This window comes from Argopecten irradians, chromosome 2 (genome assembly GCF_041381155.1).
Source record: "Argopecten irradians isolate NY chromosome 2, Ai_NY, whole genome shotgun sequence".
Taxonomy (NCBI): Eukaryota; Metazoa; Mollusca; class Bivalvia; order Pectinida; family Pectinidae; genus Argopecten; species Argopecten irradians.
Window position 1 is genome coordinate 21604522 of NC_091135.1, and position 19011 is coordinate 21623532.

Genomic DNA, 19011 nt, shown 5'->3' on the forward strand with positions numbered 1-19011 from the left:
ATCGTCATTATGTTATCATCGTCGTTGTCTACCACCACTGAACATGAATCGTCGTCGTGGTTTTGCAATATCACTGTTTTCTACCACAATAAAATGAAGATTTATTTAGACACAATGAACTCATTTCTTATTCGTAAACAAAATATTAGATATTTTAGCGTCGTGTTCGTGTAAGTTTGCTCAAATAGTGTAGCTGTTGTAATCCGGGGGTTCTGGTATTAATACTAGCGATATAATGTATAGTCAGAAAATTCGTCTGTTGTATATGTATACCGCTATTAGTGATCTATTAATCTAGTGAAACGATTCAAAACGTTCTTTTGTCTTTTTCGTTGAATTAAGGTTAATCACTGAAACTATCGTCACTTTCAGCACGATTTTATATATATACTGTTAACATAACGTAATGTTTGAGAACGAAATGCTGCTTTTAAACGCACTGACATTTTGTTGCCATGACTTTTGTTTTATTTCATATCAGTTTCAAGCATATGGGGTTCATTCAGAAGAAAAACTTCGTACAATGCCATGTTTTTCATTATTTTCATTAATTTTTATTGTCGTAAATTTTATAAAATGTACTAGAAATTAACAATGGAAAGTGAAATGATGTGTTATGATATGATATGCAGGCTATTTTACACTGTAAATAAATAGATAAATTAAGGATAAATAAATATCTAATTCGTATATTGTAACAAACACAATATCCTGATTATGCATTACGACAATAAATTGACCACCCGTTATTAACTAGTGCACTGTCTCTCTTTGTTACGTGTAGTTGGATACAAACACTATACTATACTCCTCTCCCACATCTGAGCAAACATACACACCAACACACAGCAATTAAATTATTTAACTTTTAAACACTTTCCATTTATTGTGGGTAAAACCCCTTATCTATCTCTTTATCAGTGAAACTACATCATGGCACATGTTCCCTTACAACACCCAATAATTACACACATTTTTCGAGCACCGTTTTTATGTTTTCAACTACGTCACTTTAAAACAATTTATCGTGGATTTCTCGCAGACAGCACATCCATTCCACCACCCTAAATCCTAAATAACAACAATTAATTTTATATAAACCGCACCCATAATGCATCCCTAACACACATCCATTAAAATGATTCATTCTTAAATCTACCAACTAAACACCTCACGTATCAACTGATCATTCTATTCATAACCAAATCCTAATTATCGATTTACGTCCTTTTCATTCATTAATATCATCTCCCAGTGAAATATCGACTTCATTCATCCATTGATTTCACCTTGACATTTATTCATTGATTCGACCTCCCTTTCATTCATTGATTTGATCTTGAAATCAGTCATTGCTTTGACCTCATATTCATTTCATTGATTTGACCTCTCATTCATTCATTACCTCACATTCATCCATTTATGTATTTAATCTCACATCCATTGTTTTGACCTCACATCCATCCATTGTTTTAACCTCACATTCATCCATTTATGTATTTAACCTCACATTCATTCATTGCCACCAAATTCATACAGTGCACGTACACGTATGTGATATGGAGACAGAACACCCATGTTTTGCAATGTTTTGTTTTCCTACATACAAGTGTACATTATATGTAGATATTGTTTGGTATAATTAACACAGTTAATTACCGTATTATTGTTACTGTCTTCAACATTCATAGAAAATATCCGAACCATTATTTCAGCAAGATTTTTTCCCGTTTATGTGAAGGGAAAACGGCGTAAAATATTACTGTTTGCAATTCCTGAGAATTCGATGCTAGATTAAGATGACGACTAAAATCAAGATGTCCATTTCATCATTAAAGCTCAGTTTTTGGTGAGAATATGTTCTTGAGACCCGGGATTTTGCCGAGTTCCGTCTGACTGAGGAGGCCATCACGATCCCTGTCCCCAGCCTGGAATGCCATCTGTACGATCTGTCGGATCATAAACTCATCCTCAGGGATTGGGAACTCTTTGCTCTTTGATGCGGCTTTCAGTTGGTCCTCAAACTAAAACGTAAATAAAATTCGTACATGTCATAATGTAATGAGTAGATCTATACATAATCAATATCATAATCATGTAATGAAGAGTGAGAAGAGTAAAGCAAATTCAAGTATTGCAAGAGTCAATGACCACAACGCCAGCATCAGGAAATCAATGAACGTCAAAGCAACAAGTCAGAATATGTTCTACGAAGCTATGCAAATATCTAAAGAAAGATAACAAAAACGATAGTTTTCGTTTGTTGCGACGGATGTACTATTCACAACGCAACGAAGCTATGACAGAAGTATTATAGTTCGGTGCTCATTAAGCAGCCAGGACCATTAATGGATAATGATATGCCATAGCAACGGCCTCAACTGGTTTTCGAACTTCCGGTTCAAAGGTGGTGGTGGTTGGGGGGGGGGGTGGGGGGGGGGGGGGGGGTAGTGGTAGAATATTAGAATATTAGAATATACTAAATGAGCGTAAACTCGTCTTTTAAGAAGAAGATATAAATCGAATTAGCAATTACTTGGTTTCTTATACATGTATTAATTTCCATGTAGCATCAGTTTAGACAACTCGCACGTGAACTGCAATAAGATATTGCGTGGTAAGACTCACCTCTGTGGTATCAATAAACCCGTCCATATCCAAATCTAATCTGGAGAAGGCAGTAGACAAATGGATTCCACCTTGGATATCAAACAGTTCCACCTCGAAAATTACTGTAGCCTTTCCGGGAACATTACCTGAAAAACGACATTTCCGGTTTTAATCTTATAGTTCAGCAAGATAAATACGTGGTGCCAAGACAATAAAACAGATATAAAACACAAATGTGATACAATTACGTTGATGAGAGAAGATAAATAATTTTATAACAAAATAGATATTGGAAGATCCAAGTATACGTAGGACACCAGAGGCAATCACTCAATATAAGATTGCAGCATTGCTTAAAATAGTCCGAATATCAGCTATATCAGGAATATTCTATGTACATAATTGAAATAAGTTATATGGATTAATATTCATGATATTCCCAAACCTTTATTCTGACGTTCTTAACGAATACATGCTAGTCTTGTTTTGAAGTTTCCGTCTTTCTTGTTAATTTCTGATTTTATGATTAAAACTTGTTGTCTATTCGAATGTGGGTAGAGTTAGTTTAACGTACCGTCACGTAATCGTTTCCGGGTACGAGTCTATTCGAATAACTATAATAATTGTATTAACATTTGTACCACTTACCTCGTCCCTTGGACCCATAAGCGAACTTTGGCGGGATCGTGAGCTTGCGTTTCTCGCCAACACACATGTCTATAAGACCGATATCCCATCCCTTTAGGGCCATCTTACTACCGAGCTGGACCAGGATAGGTTCGCCACCGTCTTCACGACTGTCGGGAGGAAAACACAAATATACAATAGTAAACGTCGTGTGTTAGGAATGTATCGTGCTTATGATTGGGAGACTATTTTATGTTGAAGAAAATTGTGTTTTCGCAGTTGGTAAAATATTTTGTATTCCAATATGACCACAAATTAAGAGGGTTCATATCTCAACGATAAAATGTTCCATAAATACATGTACATTTGACCAACATTATCAATACACATGTATCAAAATGGTCAATGTTCAATCTACAAGTGTTATTTAGTATAGATTATGCGATATATGTTACTGTGATCCGTAGTTTTGCCACACTACATGTATTATTACTAAGATTATACGATATATGTTACTGTGATCCGTAGTTTTGCCACACTACATGTATTATTACTAAGTGTTATTTGGTATAAATTATACGATATATGTTACTGCGATCCGTAGTTTTGCCACACTATACATGTATATTTGGTATAGATTATACGATATATGTTACTGTGATCCGTAGTTTTGCCACACTACATGTATTATTACTAAGTGTTATTTGGTATAAATTATACGATATATGTTACTGCGATCCGTAGTTTTGCCACACTATACATGTATATTTGGTATAGATTATACGATATATGTTACTGCGATCCGTAGTTTTGCCACACTATACATGTATATTTGGTATAGATTATACGATATATGTTACTGCGATCCGTAGTTTTGCCACACTATACATGTATATTTGGTATAGATTATACGATATATGTTACTGTGATCCGTAGTTTTGCCACACTATACATGTATATTTGGTATAGATTATACGATATATGTTACTGTGATCCGTAGTTTTGCCACACTATACATGTATATTTGGTATAGATTATACGATATATGTTACTGCGATCCGTAGTTTTGCCACACTATACATGTATATTTGGTATAGATTATACGATATATGTTATGTTACTGCGATCCGTAGTTTTGCCACACTGTACATGTATATTTGGTATAGATTATACGATATATGTTACTACGATCCGTAGTTTTGCCACACTATACATGTATATTTGGTATAGATTATACGATATATGTTACTGCGATCCGTAGTTTTGCCACACTATACATGTATATTTGGTATAGATTATACGATATATGTTACTGCGATCCGTAGTTTTGCCACACTATACATGTATATTTGGTATAGATTATACGATATATGTTACTGCGATCCGTAGTTTTGCCACACTATACATGTATATTTGGTATAGATTATACGATATATGTTACTGCGATCCGTAGTTTTGCCACACTATACATTTTGTACTTAATGTCATATTGTTATTTATTTGGACAAGTCGAAAGCTCTACACATTTTACAGACTTTGAAATATGTCTAAAATCGAAAGAAAAATAATTCCCTAATACACGATATACATTTGCTGGTAACGCCTGCAAGTATTTACCTCGATTCGAATTTAGTTCCGTCTTCCAAGAAACCGTCGAAATGTACTTTCAGGACATCTTTGGCCTTGCTTCTCCGTGTACATGCACTTCCAGTTGGAGCGACAATCACTTCAATTTCGACTTGCGGAACTTTTCCTTTTTTATTAACGGAATTTTCTTCGGCAATGCTAACCGCCAGTGTCACTATAAGGATTAAAGCTTTAAGTAGTTTTCCAGGTCCCATCATTGAACGTTTGTCTGGTCGAGATATCAGAACGAAACTGGACACTTAACGCACTGTCCAGTCAAATATTGTCGGCCGGTCAAACTTCCGAAGTCAATATCAACCGTTCCACTTGATTGAATTTCGGGTACACGTGGATGTTGTCAATCATTACTAGTAGTATCATGGCTCGTGCTCAATGATCCTGACCTCCGGGCTTGATAGACCGGGAGCAGGACGTCCCGGTGTATGTACTTCCGTGTGTCCTGACTCCAAGGGACAATACTGTCATGTTAAACGTATTTATAAACGTTTTCTGCAAGCCTGTTGTAAATTACATACAACAAAATGGACTCTGGGTTAATATTTAATTATAATTCTATAATTTTCTTTTTTGACCTCATTCGTCATTTTTGTTTCTGATATCTATACATAGAGTTCTCCGAGCATCTATACTACAATGTAAACATCAATTACGCGCTATTAAAGATATTTTCAGTTTTTATAGTTTATATTGTTATACTTACTACCGTCTATAACCCATTCAATGAATTTCAGTCATTGTAATGTGACATTGTAATCTTCACTGAGGAGGGAATAAAATAAAACTAAAATAGATTGTTAATCATTATTGCACAAATCTGCTGAAGTTGGTTAATGTTCTAAAATTTGAAATTTTTTTATTTACAGTAAGATGTAAGAATCCCACGTTTTTCTAAACTACAATCTGTGTAATTGTTTGCTGACGAACATATGTGTATATAAAGACCATAATACGCGTGTTTCCTGTTCTCTGTTAATGAAAAAGTGTTTCTGTTCTTTCCTTTTACTTTTCAAGCTATAAACAATATACAACATATTTAGCGCTATGTTGTCTCGCTTGTCTGCCAATAAAGAGATATAATTATAAGCATCGCCATCGCTGCGAGATGAAACTCATTATCTTTAATTAAATCATCATACGAAACCACTGCATAGTTTAAGAATTTATTTTAAATATTGAACATTTTTTTTCATTATCGTTTGTAATGATTTTTTTAAAGATATTCACGATAAGGATTTTACTCAGAGTTGAGGAACGGTATTGAAATTGGAACCTTATGCATTCTAATGAAAAAGACATTCTCTTTTAATACGAAACCCACGTACAACACGGCTTGGTCTCCCAAACCGTCCAAAATAATGCAAATTTTTCCTTAAACTTTCAATTTCAAATTGAAGATTCATGTTGTTTTTCTCGCGCGAATTCACAATGTCAATATATACTTGCACGTATATAGTCAGAATGAATTATGCCAAAGTCTTAAAATATATGTATTGGAGCTGAACAACGATTATAACAAATAACAACAATTTGGTCTATAAGCATAGAAGCTTTAATGAGGAAAATGTAAATACGTGTTAAGGCACAACAAAAAGGCTATGTCATCGTTAAATGATTCCAACGTTGAAATTTGTAAATGGCAGAAAACTTTGTAAATTAAAATTTATTGACTGTCGACTGACTGCCGTTTCTCTCGGAGTTACCTCCCTTGTATAATAGTGATCCCAGGACAAATGGAAGTTAGCATTATTTACTTTTATCATAAACATATATACATATATCTAATACATTCTCTGGTTTTATCAAAGAATCGGAAATAATGGTAATGTTCATAAGTGGCAAATACATATTTTTCAATAACTTGGAATGGCATTTGTCACCATATTCACATATAATGTTTTGACAGTTTTGGGTTCAACATTATGGTCTTGATGTAAAGTATGAGCAAATCACTCGACAGTACTAATATGAAATAAAACACGTTAGTAGAGAGGATATTTGGACTTTTTCGATGGTACGTGTAATTTGTAATATTTAAGCTAACCTCCATTTGTCCAATTATTCTTTGGTTAAGCATCACAGATAACTCAGAGAGAAATGGAAAGCGACATTAGAGAGGCCGTTGAGAGATACTCAAATAGACTAAGACTTTATCATGATTCATTTTAATTATCTTTTCAGTAAGTGCCATCAACTCCCAAGCACCTTAGATCATTTATATCTTAGATAATATTATATCGACATAGGTTTTGGTTTTACTGAACACACTTATTGGTGAGTATATATACTGTATCTATTAGAAGGCAGGGCAATGCAATTGTAAATGCTTTATTCCGTCTTTGCATATACAGAGTTAGCTCCCTTGCGGGTAGGTATCGATTGTTACGTCATTATTCTGTGAGCGCAATTCACGTCGTTTTCTCCGAAACGTATGACGTTACGCTCGCAAACACATGACGTCACAATCAATACCTACCCGCAAGTGCAGATAACTCTGTAATATGCAATTTCGGTTTGTAAGGGACATGATGTCATTTCTGGTAGGGAAGTCACGATAAACTAAGGTATTTCAAAGGTTCCCAAAACGAGGATTGATACTGTAACTTGTAAACTGCCTTGAAGCTATCGCTAACACCTATAATCATTGCATTCGAACCTGCTATAGACACTAGTAAACCTAATGGCATTGTTATTTGATGATAGAAATATGTACTGAACCATTTGGACTTGCTAAACTGAAATGTACACTTTTGTGCATATTTTGCCAAAATTTACAAACAGCACAGCAATCTACACCCTTTTAATCAACTTGGTTATGTACAAATACACATAAGAAGTGATATAAACAAGGCTACTACCTCAACATGACTGTTATGGACTGACCTCACATATTCTCCAAATAACCTCATCACCAAATTTCCAAATATGGTATTATTATAATTAAATTCTCCCTTATAAATCTAAAAACAGAGGCATCTCTAGGTTTTGTATTATCAAATAATTTCAAAGTTTATGGAACGCATATCTATAGGCTTTCTTTGTTTGATTCAATTAACGTCCTATAAAAGCCAGGGTCATGTAAGGACGGCCTCCTATGTATGCAGTCTGTTGGGTGTGTGAAGTGCGGGTGTGTGTTTTGGGAGACTATTTGATGTTCTCTGCCAAAAAATAATTCACTTTCTTTCCCAAGAATATTTACTATTTCAAACCTATTCCTACAATTTAAGCACTCCATTTTGAAGCACGACACTATTAAAAATCCCCTTGTTTGTAGTAGTATAGCATGGGCCTATGGATTTATTTGTTTCTATTTAATGAAGGTACACATGTAGTTTTGTTTAAATAACAGATTTTATGTCTCTACAGCTCATCTTTTGCACCCGTTTCCTCTTTGGCTTTCTTTTTCTTTTCCATGTCCTCAAAAAGTTTAGCGAGATTGTTCTCCTGTTCTTGATCCCCCTGTACGACCAATGGCGAGTCGAGATATTCCTCAAGGTCAAGAAGGCCGTCATTATCTTTGTCGGCGATTCGGAACGCCTCTTGGATCACCAATTCCATCTGTTCCAGGGTGGAAATCATTGGGAACATTTCTAGTCCCTGTGCTGCGATTGCCATAAACTGGAAAATATGTCAAGATTGGAATTTCTTCTTTTTGAAAAAAAAATAAATCATTTTGTATGTTAATCTCATCATGCCCTTTGTGTAAAATTTTTAAACGGAATACAATAACCTCTGAGAATGCTCTTCAATATCATTCATGAAAGAAATTCTTCATAATCATTTCACTACTGTTAACCATCTTCACGTCGCGTTTCCATGTAATTCCACTTATCATTTAAGACGACAAAATATCGCGATTTGAAGTCATCTGAACATTTTTGCAACAAATAATTTCCGCTATTTCTAACGGCTCGGGAATTATTCAAAATATATAATAGCACTTGAAAATAAATTGGTCTGCAGTATGCAAGATGTTATATAAGACATGATTACCTGTGCCACGGACAGTTTCCCGGATTTATCCGTGTTTAGTAGGTTAAACACCATCACGTGGTCAGGACTGTCCTGGATATCCTGCAGTTCCACTACGTATTCCAGCGTATCATTGGCGGATACCTCGAACCCTGAATCAGTAAACATTATGATAGGCCCACTACGTACTCCAGTGTATCATTGGCGGATACCACGAACCCTATATCAGTAAACATTATGAAGGCCCACTACGTACTCCAGTGTATCATTGAAGGATACCTCGAACCATAAATCAGTAAACATTATGTTAGGTCCACTACGTACTCCAGTGTATCATTGAAGGATACCTCGAACCCTGAATCAGTAAACATTATGATAGGCCCACTACGTACTCCAGTGTATCATTGAAGGATACCTCGAACCCTAAATCAGTAAACATGATAAGTCCACTACGTACGCTAGTGTATCATTGACAGTTACCTCGAACCCTATATCATTAAACATTATGATAGGCCCACTACGTACTCCAGTGTATCATTGACGGATACCTCGAACCCTGAATCAGTAAACATTATGTTAAGTCCACTACGTACGCTAGTGTATCATTGATGGATACCTCGAACCCTAGATCAGTAAACATGTTAAGTCCACTACGTACACCAGTGTATCATTGACAGTTACCTCGTACCCTAAATCAGTAAACATTATGATAGGTCCACTACGTACACCAGTGTATCATTGGCGGATACCTCGAACCCTATATCAGTAAACATTATGATAGGCCCACTACGTACTCCAGTGTATCATTGGCGGATACCACGAACCCTATATCAGTAAACATTATGATAGGCCCACTACGTACTCCAGTGTATCATTGACGGATACCTCGAACCCTAGATCAGTAAACATTATGATAGGCCCACTACGTACTCCAGTGTATCATTGACGGATACCTCGAACCCTGAATCAGTAAACATTATGATAGGTCCACTACGTACATCAGTGTATCATTAGCGGATACCACGAACCCTATATCAGTAAACATTATGATAGGCCCACTACGTACTCAAGTGTATCATTGAAGGATACCTCGAACCCTAGATCAGTAAACTTTATGTTAGGTCCACTACGTACTCCAGTGTATCATTGGCGGATACCACGAACCCTAGATCAGTAAACATTATGATAGGCCCACTACGTACTCCAGTGTATCATTGACGGATACCTCGAACCCTAAATCAGTAAACATTATGATAGGTCCACTACGTACTCCAGTGTATCATTAGCGGATACCACGAACCCTATATCAGTAAACATTATGATAGGCCCACTACGTACTCCAGTGTATCATTGAAGGATACCTCGAACCCTAGATCAGTAAACATGTTAAGTCCACTACGTACGCTAGTGTATCATTGACGGATACCTCGAACCCTGAATCAGTAAACATTATGATAGGCCCACTACGTACTCCAGTGTATCATTGACGGATACCTCGAACCCTAAATCAGTAAACATTATGATAGGCCCACTACGTACTCCAGTGTATCATTGACGGATACCTCGAACCCTGAATCAGTAAACATTATGTTAGGCCCACTACGTACTCCAGTGTATCATTGAAGGATACCTCGAACCCTAAATCAGTAAACATTATGATAGGCCCACTACGTACTCCAGTGTATCATTGACGGATACCACGAACCCTTAATCAGTAAACATTATGTTAGGTCCACTACTTACTTCAGATTATCATTACCTTACCTTTCTTTGTAGTGAAGTTCTGTCGCTGACCCCCGCCTGGCAGTATAATCTTCCTTGTCTCGCCAGCACACATGTTTTCCATAGCTATTTCCATCTGCTGATCGAGTTGACCTCCTTGATGTTGGAATACGTACGGCTGTTTTGCTTTGAGACTTAATAAATCACAATTTAAAATTAATAGTCAAGAAAGTAAAACAAATATCCTTTGGTAAAAATTACAACAAAATATAATCGCACATGATATCCACAGTAAATATTTACATTAACTATCAAAACACATTCTGTTTTTTATTTCATCTGGACAAGTAGAATCCCACTGTCGTATGTTCTGAAGATGTTGTAGCAGAGGTTTTATCCAGGTACAAAAACACTTTTTCCGTTCAACAAAGACAAATTAAAATTTGTTCAACTAAATTGCTAAACAAGCTTGAGTGAAGTAACTCTGATAGATCAAAATGTTTTTCAATAGCTTTTCAGTTTACTTTTAATAATCCAGATAATGTATTTAAAATATGTTTTTCATAGTTTCATAACCAAACTGGTTCATTCAACTCCAACGTCAATTTTCCCGCGCGGACTAACATGGTGTCTGTAAACAAAACTCACATCCATTTATATAGATATTACTACATCAAGTCTAGGCTGCATTTATTGGCTTATAATGCAGATCACAATTATAACTAGAGTAATTTGAATATCTGTGGTAAAATGTAAATGTTAAAGTGTAAAGATTTCAGTAATGTCATAATTTCTACTTGCACTAACAAAACTCCCACAATCTTTGCAATCTGTCATGTGTACCTTGTATTGCAAGTGTAATATATTCGTGTTTAGGGAAACTGCAGTATGTTTGTGTTGTATCTGCATGTAATATCGGAACTCTATCTCATTTTCTAGTACTATCACATTCAAACATGTAGCCAAAGATAAAAACACCCATACCTTGTCACATTATGCTGACAACAAGCAAGCCTGTCGTCCCATGTTACATTTTATATATACAATGTATATGATGAGCTCTAAGAACAACAGAATGTCTCGACAAATCACCGCACACTATCAAAACGCTTGACATTATGATATTTGTAAACCCGAATACGTACTGTTTAAGTAAGGATGGAAAGTATATAAAATATCAACCTAACAACTTACTTCGAATCAAAAACTTCCCCAGTGGAGAAAATTTTCCCTTCCATTTTCAGCAACATCAGGTCGCCCGCTTTCACTTTTCGAAAGCAAAACTTAGGCTTTTTGATTACTTCCATCTTCATCTCAGTAGGTTCTGTTGACTCCTCGGCTGTCGTGAAAACAGGAAATAAGGTTCCGAGAAACACTATTGTTAAAATGAACAAAGCAGAAACGAAACGCTCCATTGTGAATCAAAGTAAAGCTAGAATCGAATTTAAATCCTTTACGTATAAAACGTCAAACTACAGTCGGTTCTTTGGGTAGATACACTTGATAAAACATTCAGGAGTATTTGTGACGGCTTTGGAGTTTGCTCTGCTTTAGTGCAGAATCCAAGTGACTGATCACTTAAGTCAGGAAAATCTAGATAGCCAAACATTAACCACATCCTTTACATAACACGTGTTTCTTGGAGAGGTCTAACACGTTTTATTTGCATTCAAGAGGTTCAATAAAGGGAATTTATCAGTTAAAACATCTGGATTTCACGTTTCAATCATGAATACCTTTCTAATGCCTTTAATAAACCTCAACTAAGTTCAATATAGCGTTACCATTTTTATTTCCAACGTCAATATGAATGATATACTGTTAAGGAATTCCAGTCATACTCGAACGTGAATAATATTTAAAAGAAAATTATAACGCTTATGATCGTGCATATTTTTATAATATTGGCTAAAAATTATTCTTTTAAATTCCACTCTCTCAAAAGCTAAGATCACAGCATCAATCTGACTTTAAACACGGAAAATCTCCCAACGATATATAAATGGTTTCTATGTCGGTTCACAAATGTTCTTGTTTCTTTATTGTTTCATTATTATCACAACTAACTTTCCCCTTCCGTCCCCATAACCCATATTAACAGAGTTCACATCACCAATATTCATAACTTCAGAAACGTTCCATCCATCACACAGTCAATCTCCTAACGAACAACCTGTGGGTTGACACTGAACACTCATCTATCTACACCCATACATAAGCAAGTACTTCACGACTTTAAACGTTAACTTTTTCTCTATTGCTACTGCAAACCAGCTGTTAAATTTCGCGATTTCCATTTCAATCAAGTTCGCGAAGATTAACATCCAAGTTGAATGGGAATTCCTAATAATAACTCACAAATTTTCGCGCAGTTATGCTAAAGTGAATAGCACTCGAAAGACATACGGTTTACAGTAGTACATACATGTTAGCCCAGTTTGTTTTAACAAATTGAAACTTTATCAAATATCCTACACCGCTGACGAATGGTAGTTTTCTCTATCAAAAAGGAGGACACGAATTCGTATTTTTGTACAGTTACAAAAGTTACTTACTATATACCATTACCCCCATTGAAAAGTTTGTGCTTCTTGTTTTACTTGAAGATAAAAATATATGTATATCAAAATGATTAATTGTGTCCCAAAAAAAATCCATGGCACTATGCCCTATATGGGATGAAGTACTGATTGTGCTTAAGCCAAAAGCAAACTAAATTATGTATTTTTGTGTTAATTAGACAAATATATACATAATAATAACTTCAGTTATTGTTCAAATGAATGGTACCGTTTATGCTCTGTCGGCAATGGAGGATCTATAAGTACAATACCAACACTTAAGTATCCATGTTAATTTTAAATACAATTATTATGACGTAAACTAAGCTATTTTATCAAAAGTCGTTGTCCTGTTTTGATTGTTATTAAAACTGCGTTACGCTTCCTTTACTTTTGATTTAATGATAATATAAATATGACATATCATCAACTATTTTTTCTTACTCCGAATTCTTCTGCCGTTCTCTCATTTTTTTATATAAAAGCCATGTGCCGATAAACATCAGAACTGTATCCTCTTAAGATGCTGAGCGCTACAGGAATAGAAAGACTACGGTGTGTCTCAGTCAGGGGACAGAACCCAAAGCCTTCCTCATATCACAGGGGCACTGTTCAAACGTCGGATCGCCAGCTGTCAATCACAGGGGCACGTGACTTTGCATTTTGTATTGTGTGTGCTACGATGTTTGCTCCGACACTGAATAGAAACACGTGCATTTGTGAGCATGAGGCGTGGCTATATTACACCTGGCGACCGGTCAATTGTAAGTTGATCGTCATTGCATATGGATGGAGATTTATCTGTAAGATTTTACTATTATGTAATTTATGTTTTATTTTTTATTAAGACAAACACAGATTTGAATAGTGCTAATTTTGAGAAAATGTTAATTCATACAGAGTAAAACCTTTTCAACTCCAAATGCAGGAGGCCCAGTTAATAATTCGAGGATATCAAGGATGTTGCTTGAAATACACAGGTGAACGATCGGGCCATGCAATCTGGTCGACAAAAAATGGGGTTATTCAAGAAAAGCGAGTTCGAGTTAGAGGGGTTATACTGTATATTCGACCGAAGACTAATATTTGATTAGGTTTGTTATATCTATGTCCTATTTACAGCCAGGATCATTTAAGGACGGCTTGCGTGTCCTGCGTGTGTGAAGAGAAAGGGGCACGTTTGGGAGGCTTTGGTATATTCGTGTTGTGTCGTATCTTCTTGACGAATAACATAGGACCTATAATAACAGAACACGCTTCGTACAATACAAGTTCTTCTGGTTTTTCCAATATGTAAAGTGTAATAATCATTTTAACTTTTAATAAATTAAGTTTATAAAAGATTGTTAAGCTACGTTGATAGGAGTGTTAATGGTATTAAATATTGCTCAAGGTTAAATACACGTGTTCGGTGTAGATTAGTCGTTAAGTACCGTTGTACACGTGTATGCCATTCAGATATACCCGTCTACATAGTCTTCCGCCTTTCGGCGATTCACTCCCCGGAGGCATTCTTTGACACCGCGATTTGTTCGATATATAGTTCTGAGATTGCCGAAGTGCAGGAAGTAGAAGAACTTTCTGTTTTGTTCCTTTATATGACGTGTTGGATTATGCAAACTTATCTTCGAGGACACACCTATATTTCTTCCTCGGACAATATGTTCCCATTCGGAACCCGTTGACCAAACGTTACACGTCCGATTTAGGACCCAACAGTTGGTATTCAGTGCAAACAGGAAAACAAAGACTTGATTCGTACGGAATGTATCTAGGATAAACACATTGAAGTGCTATACGATCTAATATAACTGTTAATTGGTGCTTTATTTAAGAACGATCAACATGAATGCTGGAAAATTGTTTATATACCTTCTTTTCATTATGATACTTGTGTGGTATACGGCAATTTGGGCGATATATTACAGAGTAAGAGCGGATACTTCTCTCACCGATTTTACCGTAGAAACTGTTAAAAATGGAGGCGAGTGTCTCCGGAAGTCAAAGTTGGACGATAGACTTTTAGTTCGCTACACCATTAAAATCCACGGATCTGACACAGTCATTGAGACAAGGTAAGATTTGATGTTTTTATCCACTTTATATTAAAACAATATTGATGGTAATCGTATCTTTAATTTAGTAATTCAAAGACCAATCTAATCTGTCAATATTCGACGTTTTACGTCAAGAAGTTCAATCGCAATAATCAAACAGTTTAATTACGTTAAAATAGCATGTTTTACATCTTCAGTACATACACTTGTGATAGTATTTATATATTTATATCTTTCGTTATTTTCGGAGGATTTGTTAAGCTCAGTTTCAGTAATACATGGTAAAATATATATCCTATCAGAATCGTATAATAGTGTGAAAAATATAGGTACCCTTTAATTCACCATAAACTCCACCTTGACTTGTTTTATATTTCATCTAGATTAAATGAGGATTCACCGTATGTGGTTCACCTGGGTCAGTTCGTTGACATTCCTACACTAGAGCGAGGCCTGTATGACATGTGTGAAGAGGAGTCAAGGTCAATGGTCGTGCCACCGTTGCTAGGATACGGAGTTAAAGATAGTCAAACCAAACAAGGTATGCACAAATGATAGAATACATTATTACACTGAGTCAGAAAACAGGACTACTTATAATTAACTTATTGACAGTTCTTAAATAGTTAACTGGCTAAAAGAGTCTTTGTTAGCCCTCCTTAGTTAGTGTAAAAAAAAAACCTCAATGAAATGACTCTCCATTAATTTGGCTGTGCCAAATACATTTATTTTGGCTACTGAGATTACACCTGTCCTTACCCATTGAGGTTACAACAAATATATCAAATCAGTGTTATATGTAATAACATTGATGGTATTTTGCTATTCCGTTTTAGGTAACCTGGTACCCGGTAATTCTACACTGCAATATGAGGTTACGCTGGTGAAAATCTTTTCTAAAGAGGAATCAGAACCCCGACAGGAGACTGTAGAACAAGAGGAAGGTACAGTACCTCAGACAAGCGATGGAGAAAAGGATTCTGTTGAGGAAACAAATAAAAGCGAGGTTGATGCTGCCACGAAGGAGAAAGATAAACTGATTATTACAAACGTAAGTATATACTCAAGAATTAGACAATGACACTAACACAATGTATGAATATACAGTTGTTTCATGCCATTTCAGTTAACAGTCAAAACTCTTTTCACGAGGTGTTGGAACCAACGCGATGCACTGTTTTGCAAGGCCGGAGGGTGAGGGAAGCAGTTGATTTGGTTGGTCCCAACACGTGGAATAGTGTTTCATGGCTGTTGACTGATGATATGGCATGAAACAATCTTAAACTTATCACAGCTTCTGGCGAGAAATAATATTTGGGTTCGGCACATCTGTGTTTATGACGTCAACAATTAATTATAACGTCAACAATTAAGCGCATGCAAAAGTTCCTTGCCGGTCAATAGTTTCTTGGAATTTGTATATTTGTAACGGGTTTGAAGCAATTTCTTTGAAAACAATCGAAATTATTTTATTTACATTTTTATAAAGAGTCAGGTAACAATATGAATTTTGCAATGGCAGATTTCTGTTTATCCCCACTTGAACATAAATAAATTTTAACTAAACAATTAGGGTAACAGGTTCCATGAAGTTTGATGAATTGTTTGTTATTTGCTGGTTTCGGCTTCAAATAAAGATAATTACATTGCATGTATTTCTTTAGGTACATGATTGGAATCTCGTTCATACTCTGATATATGCAACAGTAAATAAGTTTGATATTGAATATTGAAAGGGAGTTTGACATTGAACAGATTTAATTATTACGTGTCACAGTTGACTTCAATGCAGAAGATAATTTTATTTGATAGATGATGGGAGATGCAATGAAAGCGGTGGTCACAAGTAAAGAAGGCAAAGGAATCGCAGGTATGGCTAAGAAAATGATTGGTGGAATCTTCGGCGGTGGCAGTAAAAGTAATGGAAACGGCATGGCAGGAATGATCGGTAAACTAGCGGCAGGAATGATGGGGAACACAGGTTCTAATGGCGGCGAAGGTATGGCAGGACTGATGGGCAAGCTGGCAGGAGCCATGGGCGGAGGAGGAGGAGGAATGGAAGGCATCATGGAACAGCTCGCAGGAGCGATGGGAAACCAAGGAACAGGCGGGATGGAAGGCCTGTTAGGACAACTTGGGGACATGATGGGAAAAGGGGACGGAAACAACGAAGGACTTGCCGCAATTATGAGTCAGCTTGGCGCAGGTGGTGCCGGAAACGGTGACGGATTGGCCGCTATTATGAGTCAGCTTGGCGGAGAAGGAGGTGCCGGGTTAATGGGCTTGATTGGACAATTAGGGGGCGCTAATGGAGGACAAATGGCTGAAAAGATAAATAAAATGTTACAAAAACAAAAGGAAAGGAAAAATAGAAAAACCGAACTATGAGGAGGCTTATACCTCTTGGAATGCAAATCGCAATATTAAAATGTATTTATTTTTCATTTCCAGGCCCTCTATTTGTTTTGCGATGAGAAAAGTGATATGTTATCTTTTATTTATTTATTAAGTCAGTGAAAGCGACCCATTTCTGGTAAGATGTGTACTGATAAGCAAACAGAATCATTGATAATCTAATCAAACCATTATTCAGAATGTGAATTCTGGCTCTGAAAGAAATGCTTATTTGAACAGTCCAAAGTTACAAAGATAGATGGGTAACTTAATAAGAATTATATAATAGTTCAACAACTAATAATGATGAATGAGAAACGTATAGTCCATATTCAAGATATTGATGAGTATTATTTGTAATAATCCAACCAGGATTTTTACTTCATTTTAATGCGATGGAGACGACCATATAATAGTGGGAGTAGTTTCCTAAACAGGAAAAATTATCTGAAGTCATATTACACAATTGTTTCGCAGGTAATGGAGGAACAATTAAACCTTTGATACATGATAGGTGTTCCCTGCTACCCAAGGGTTAATGAATCGACTGTCTCCTCTGTACCTATGAAACATTGAATTACCTTATTTGCTATATTTAAACAATGTCGGCTTTAAAAACAAGAATATCATTATCAGAGAATATATATATCTATACGCCTGAATGTTGCAGAACTTGCAATTAGTCAATAATTAGCATCGTTCACATGTGATTGGTATGAATACATAAATAATGAGTCAATAATATTTAATATATGCTTACGTAAAGTGAGAAAATAAAACTATATGTACAATATTTTGTTTGAAGATGATTGATAAGTTATTCTAATCTAGAACTCCTGTTTGCTTTTAATTTATTGTGTAACTTGAGCGTTGTATTTTGAAGAATATTCTTGGTGTAAATACATATTAACGATAACATTATTTTTGCGCGTTTGGTGCTAGGAACATTGCACCTAAATATGATTGCGCTACTACATTTACTGCATGCACTACCAGTCTTTGCTGAAGCTGTTATTACGAACACACGAATTCATGATCGTGCTAACTTGTTAAAGATTGAATTTGCGCTAAACTGTGATTACTCAAAATATGTACGTCAATATTTATTTATTAATGAATGTAAACATGTCCACATCAATATGCAGTAATACATTGTACTTTGTATACATAATTTGATGGCAAAATCATGTTTAATAAACATTAAAAGAAAACCGTTATTTTTGTTCTTTAATACAAACCTAATTAGTGAAGAATGTTTTTAATATTTCAAAATAAACACTATTTATTTTCAGAGGAAATATTCCGTATAGGCGGTTATTTACTTTGATCAAATTTTTTGTATCAATTTGCGTTCTATTAACAGTCAGGGTCATTTAAGATTCGCCTCCCGTGTATGCGGTGTCCTGGTGAATGAAGTACAGAAT

General features: G+C 35.7%; 3 protein-coding genes across 3 annotated transcripts; 1 reads left to right on the top strand and 2 right to left on the bottom strand.

Annotated features, from left to right (window-relative positions):
- Positions 1-529: 529 nt before the first annotated feature.
- On the bottom strand, positions 530-5291 carry LOC138314811 (uncharacterized). Its single transcript, XM_069255361.1, has 4 exons — positions 4855-5291; positions 3259-3407; positions 2629-2756; positions 530-2024 (listed from the first exon to the last, which is right to left on the bottom strand). The coding sequence occupies exons 1-4, from the start codon at positions 5079-5081 to the stop codon at positions 1833-1835; spliced, it is 696 nt and encodes a 231-aa protein (XP_069111462.1). The 5' UTR covers positions 5082-5291; the 3' UTR covers positions 530-1832.
- A 2478-nt stretch (positions 5292-7769) lies between these two features.
- Positions 7770-12094, bottom strand: LOC138314810 (uncharacterized). The gene is made up of 4 exons (XM_069255360.1): positions 11770-12094; positions 10618-10769; positions 8875-9005; positions 7770-8499 (listed from the first exon to the last, which is right to left on the bottom strand). Exons 1-4 carry the CDS (start codon positions 11988-11990, stop codon positions 8242-8244), a joined length of 762 nt encoding a protein of 253 aa, XP_069111461.1. The 5' UTR covers positions 11991-12094; the 3' UTR covers positions 7770-8241.
- A 2649-nt stretch (positions 12095-14743) lies between these two features.
- Positions 14744-18762, top strand: LOC138316910 (uncharacterized). Its single transcript, XM_069258557.1, has 4 exons — positions 14744-15211; positions 15577-15734; positions 16030-16244; positions 17006-18762. The coding sequence occupies exons 1-4, from the start codon at positions 14982-14984 to the stop codon at positions 17579-17581; spliced, it is 1179 nt and encodes a 392-aa protein (XP_069114658.1). The 5' UTR covers positions 14744-14981; the 3' UTR covers positions 17582-18762.
- The last annotated feature ends 249 nt before the right edge of the window (positions 18763-19011 follow it).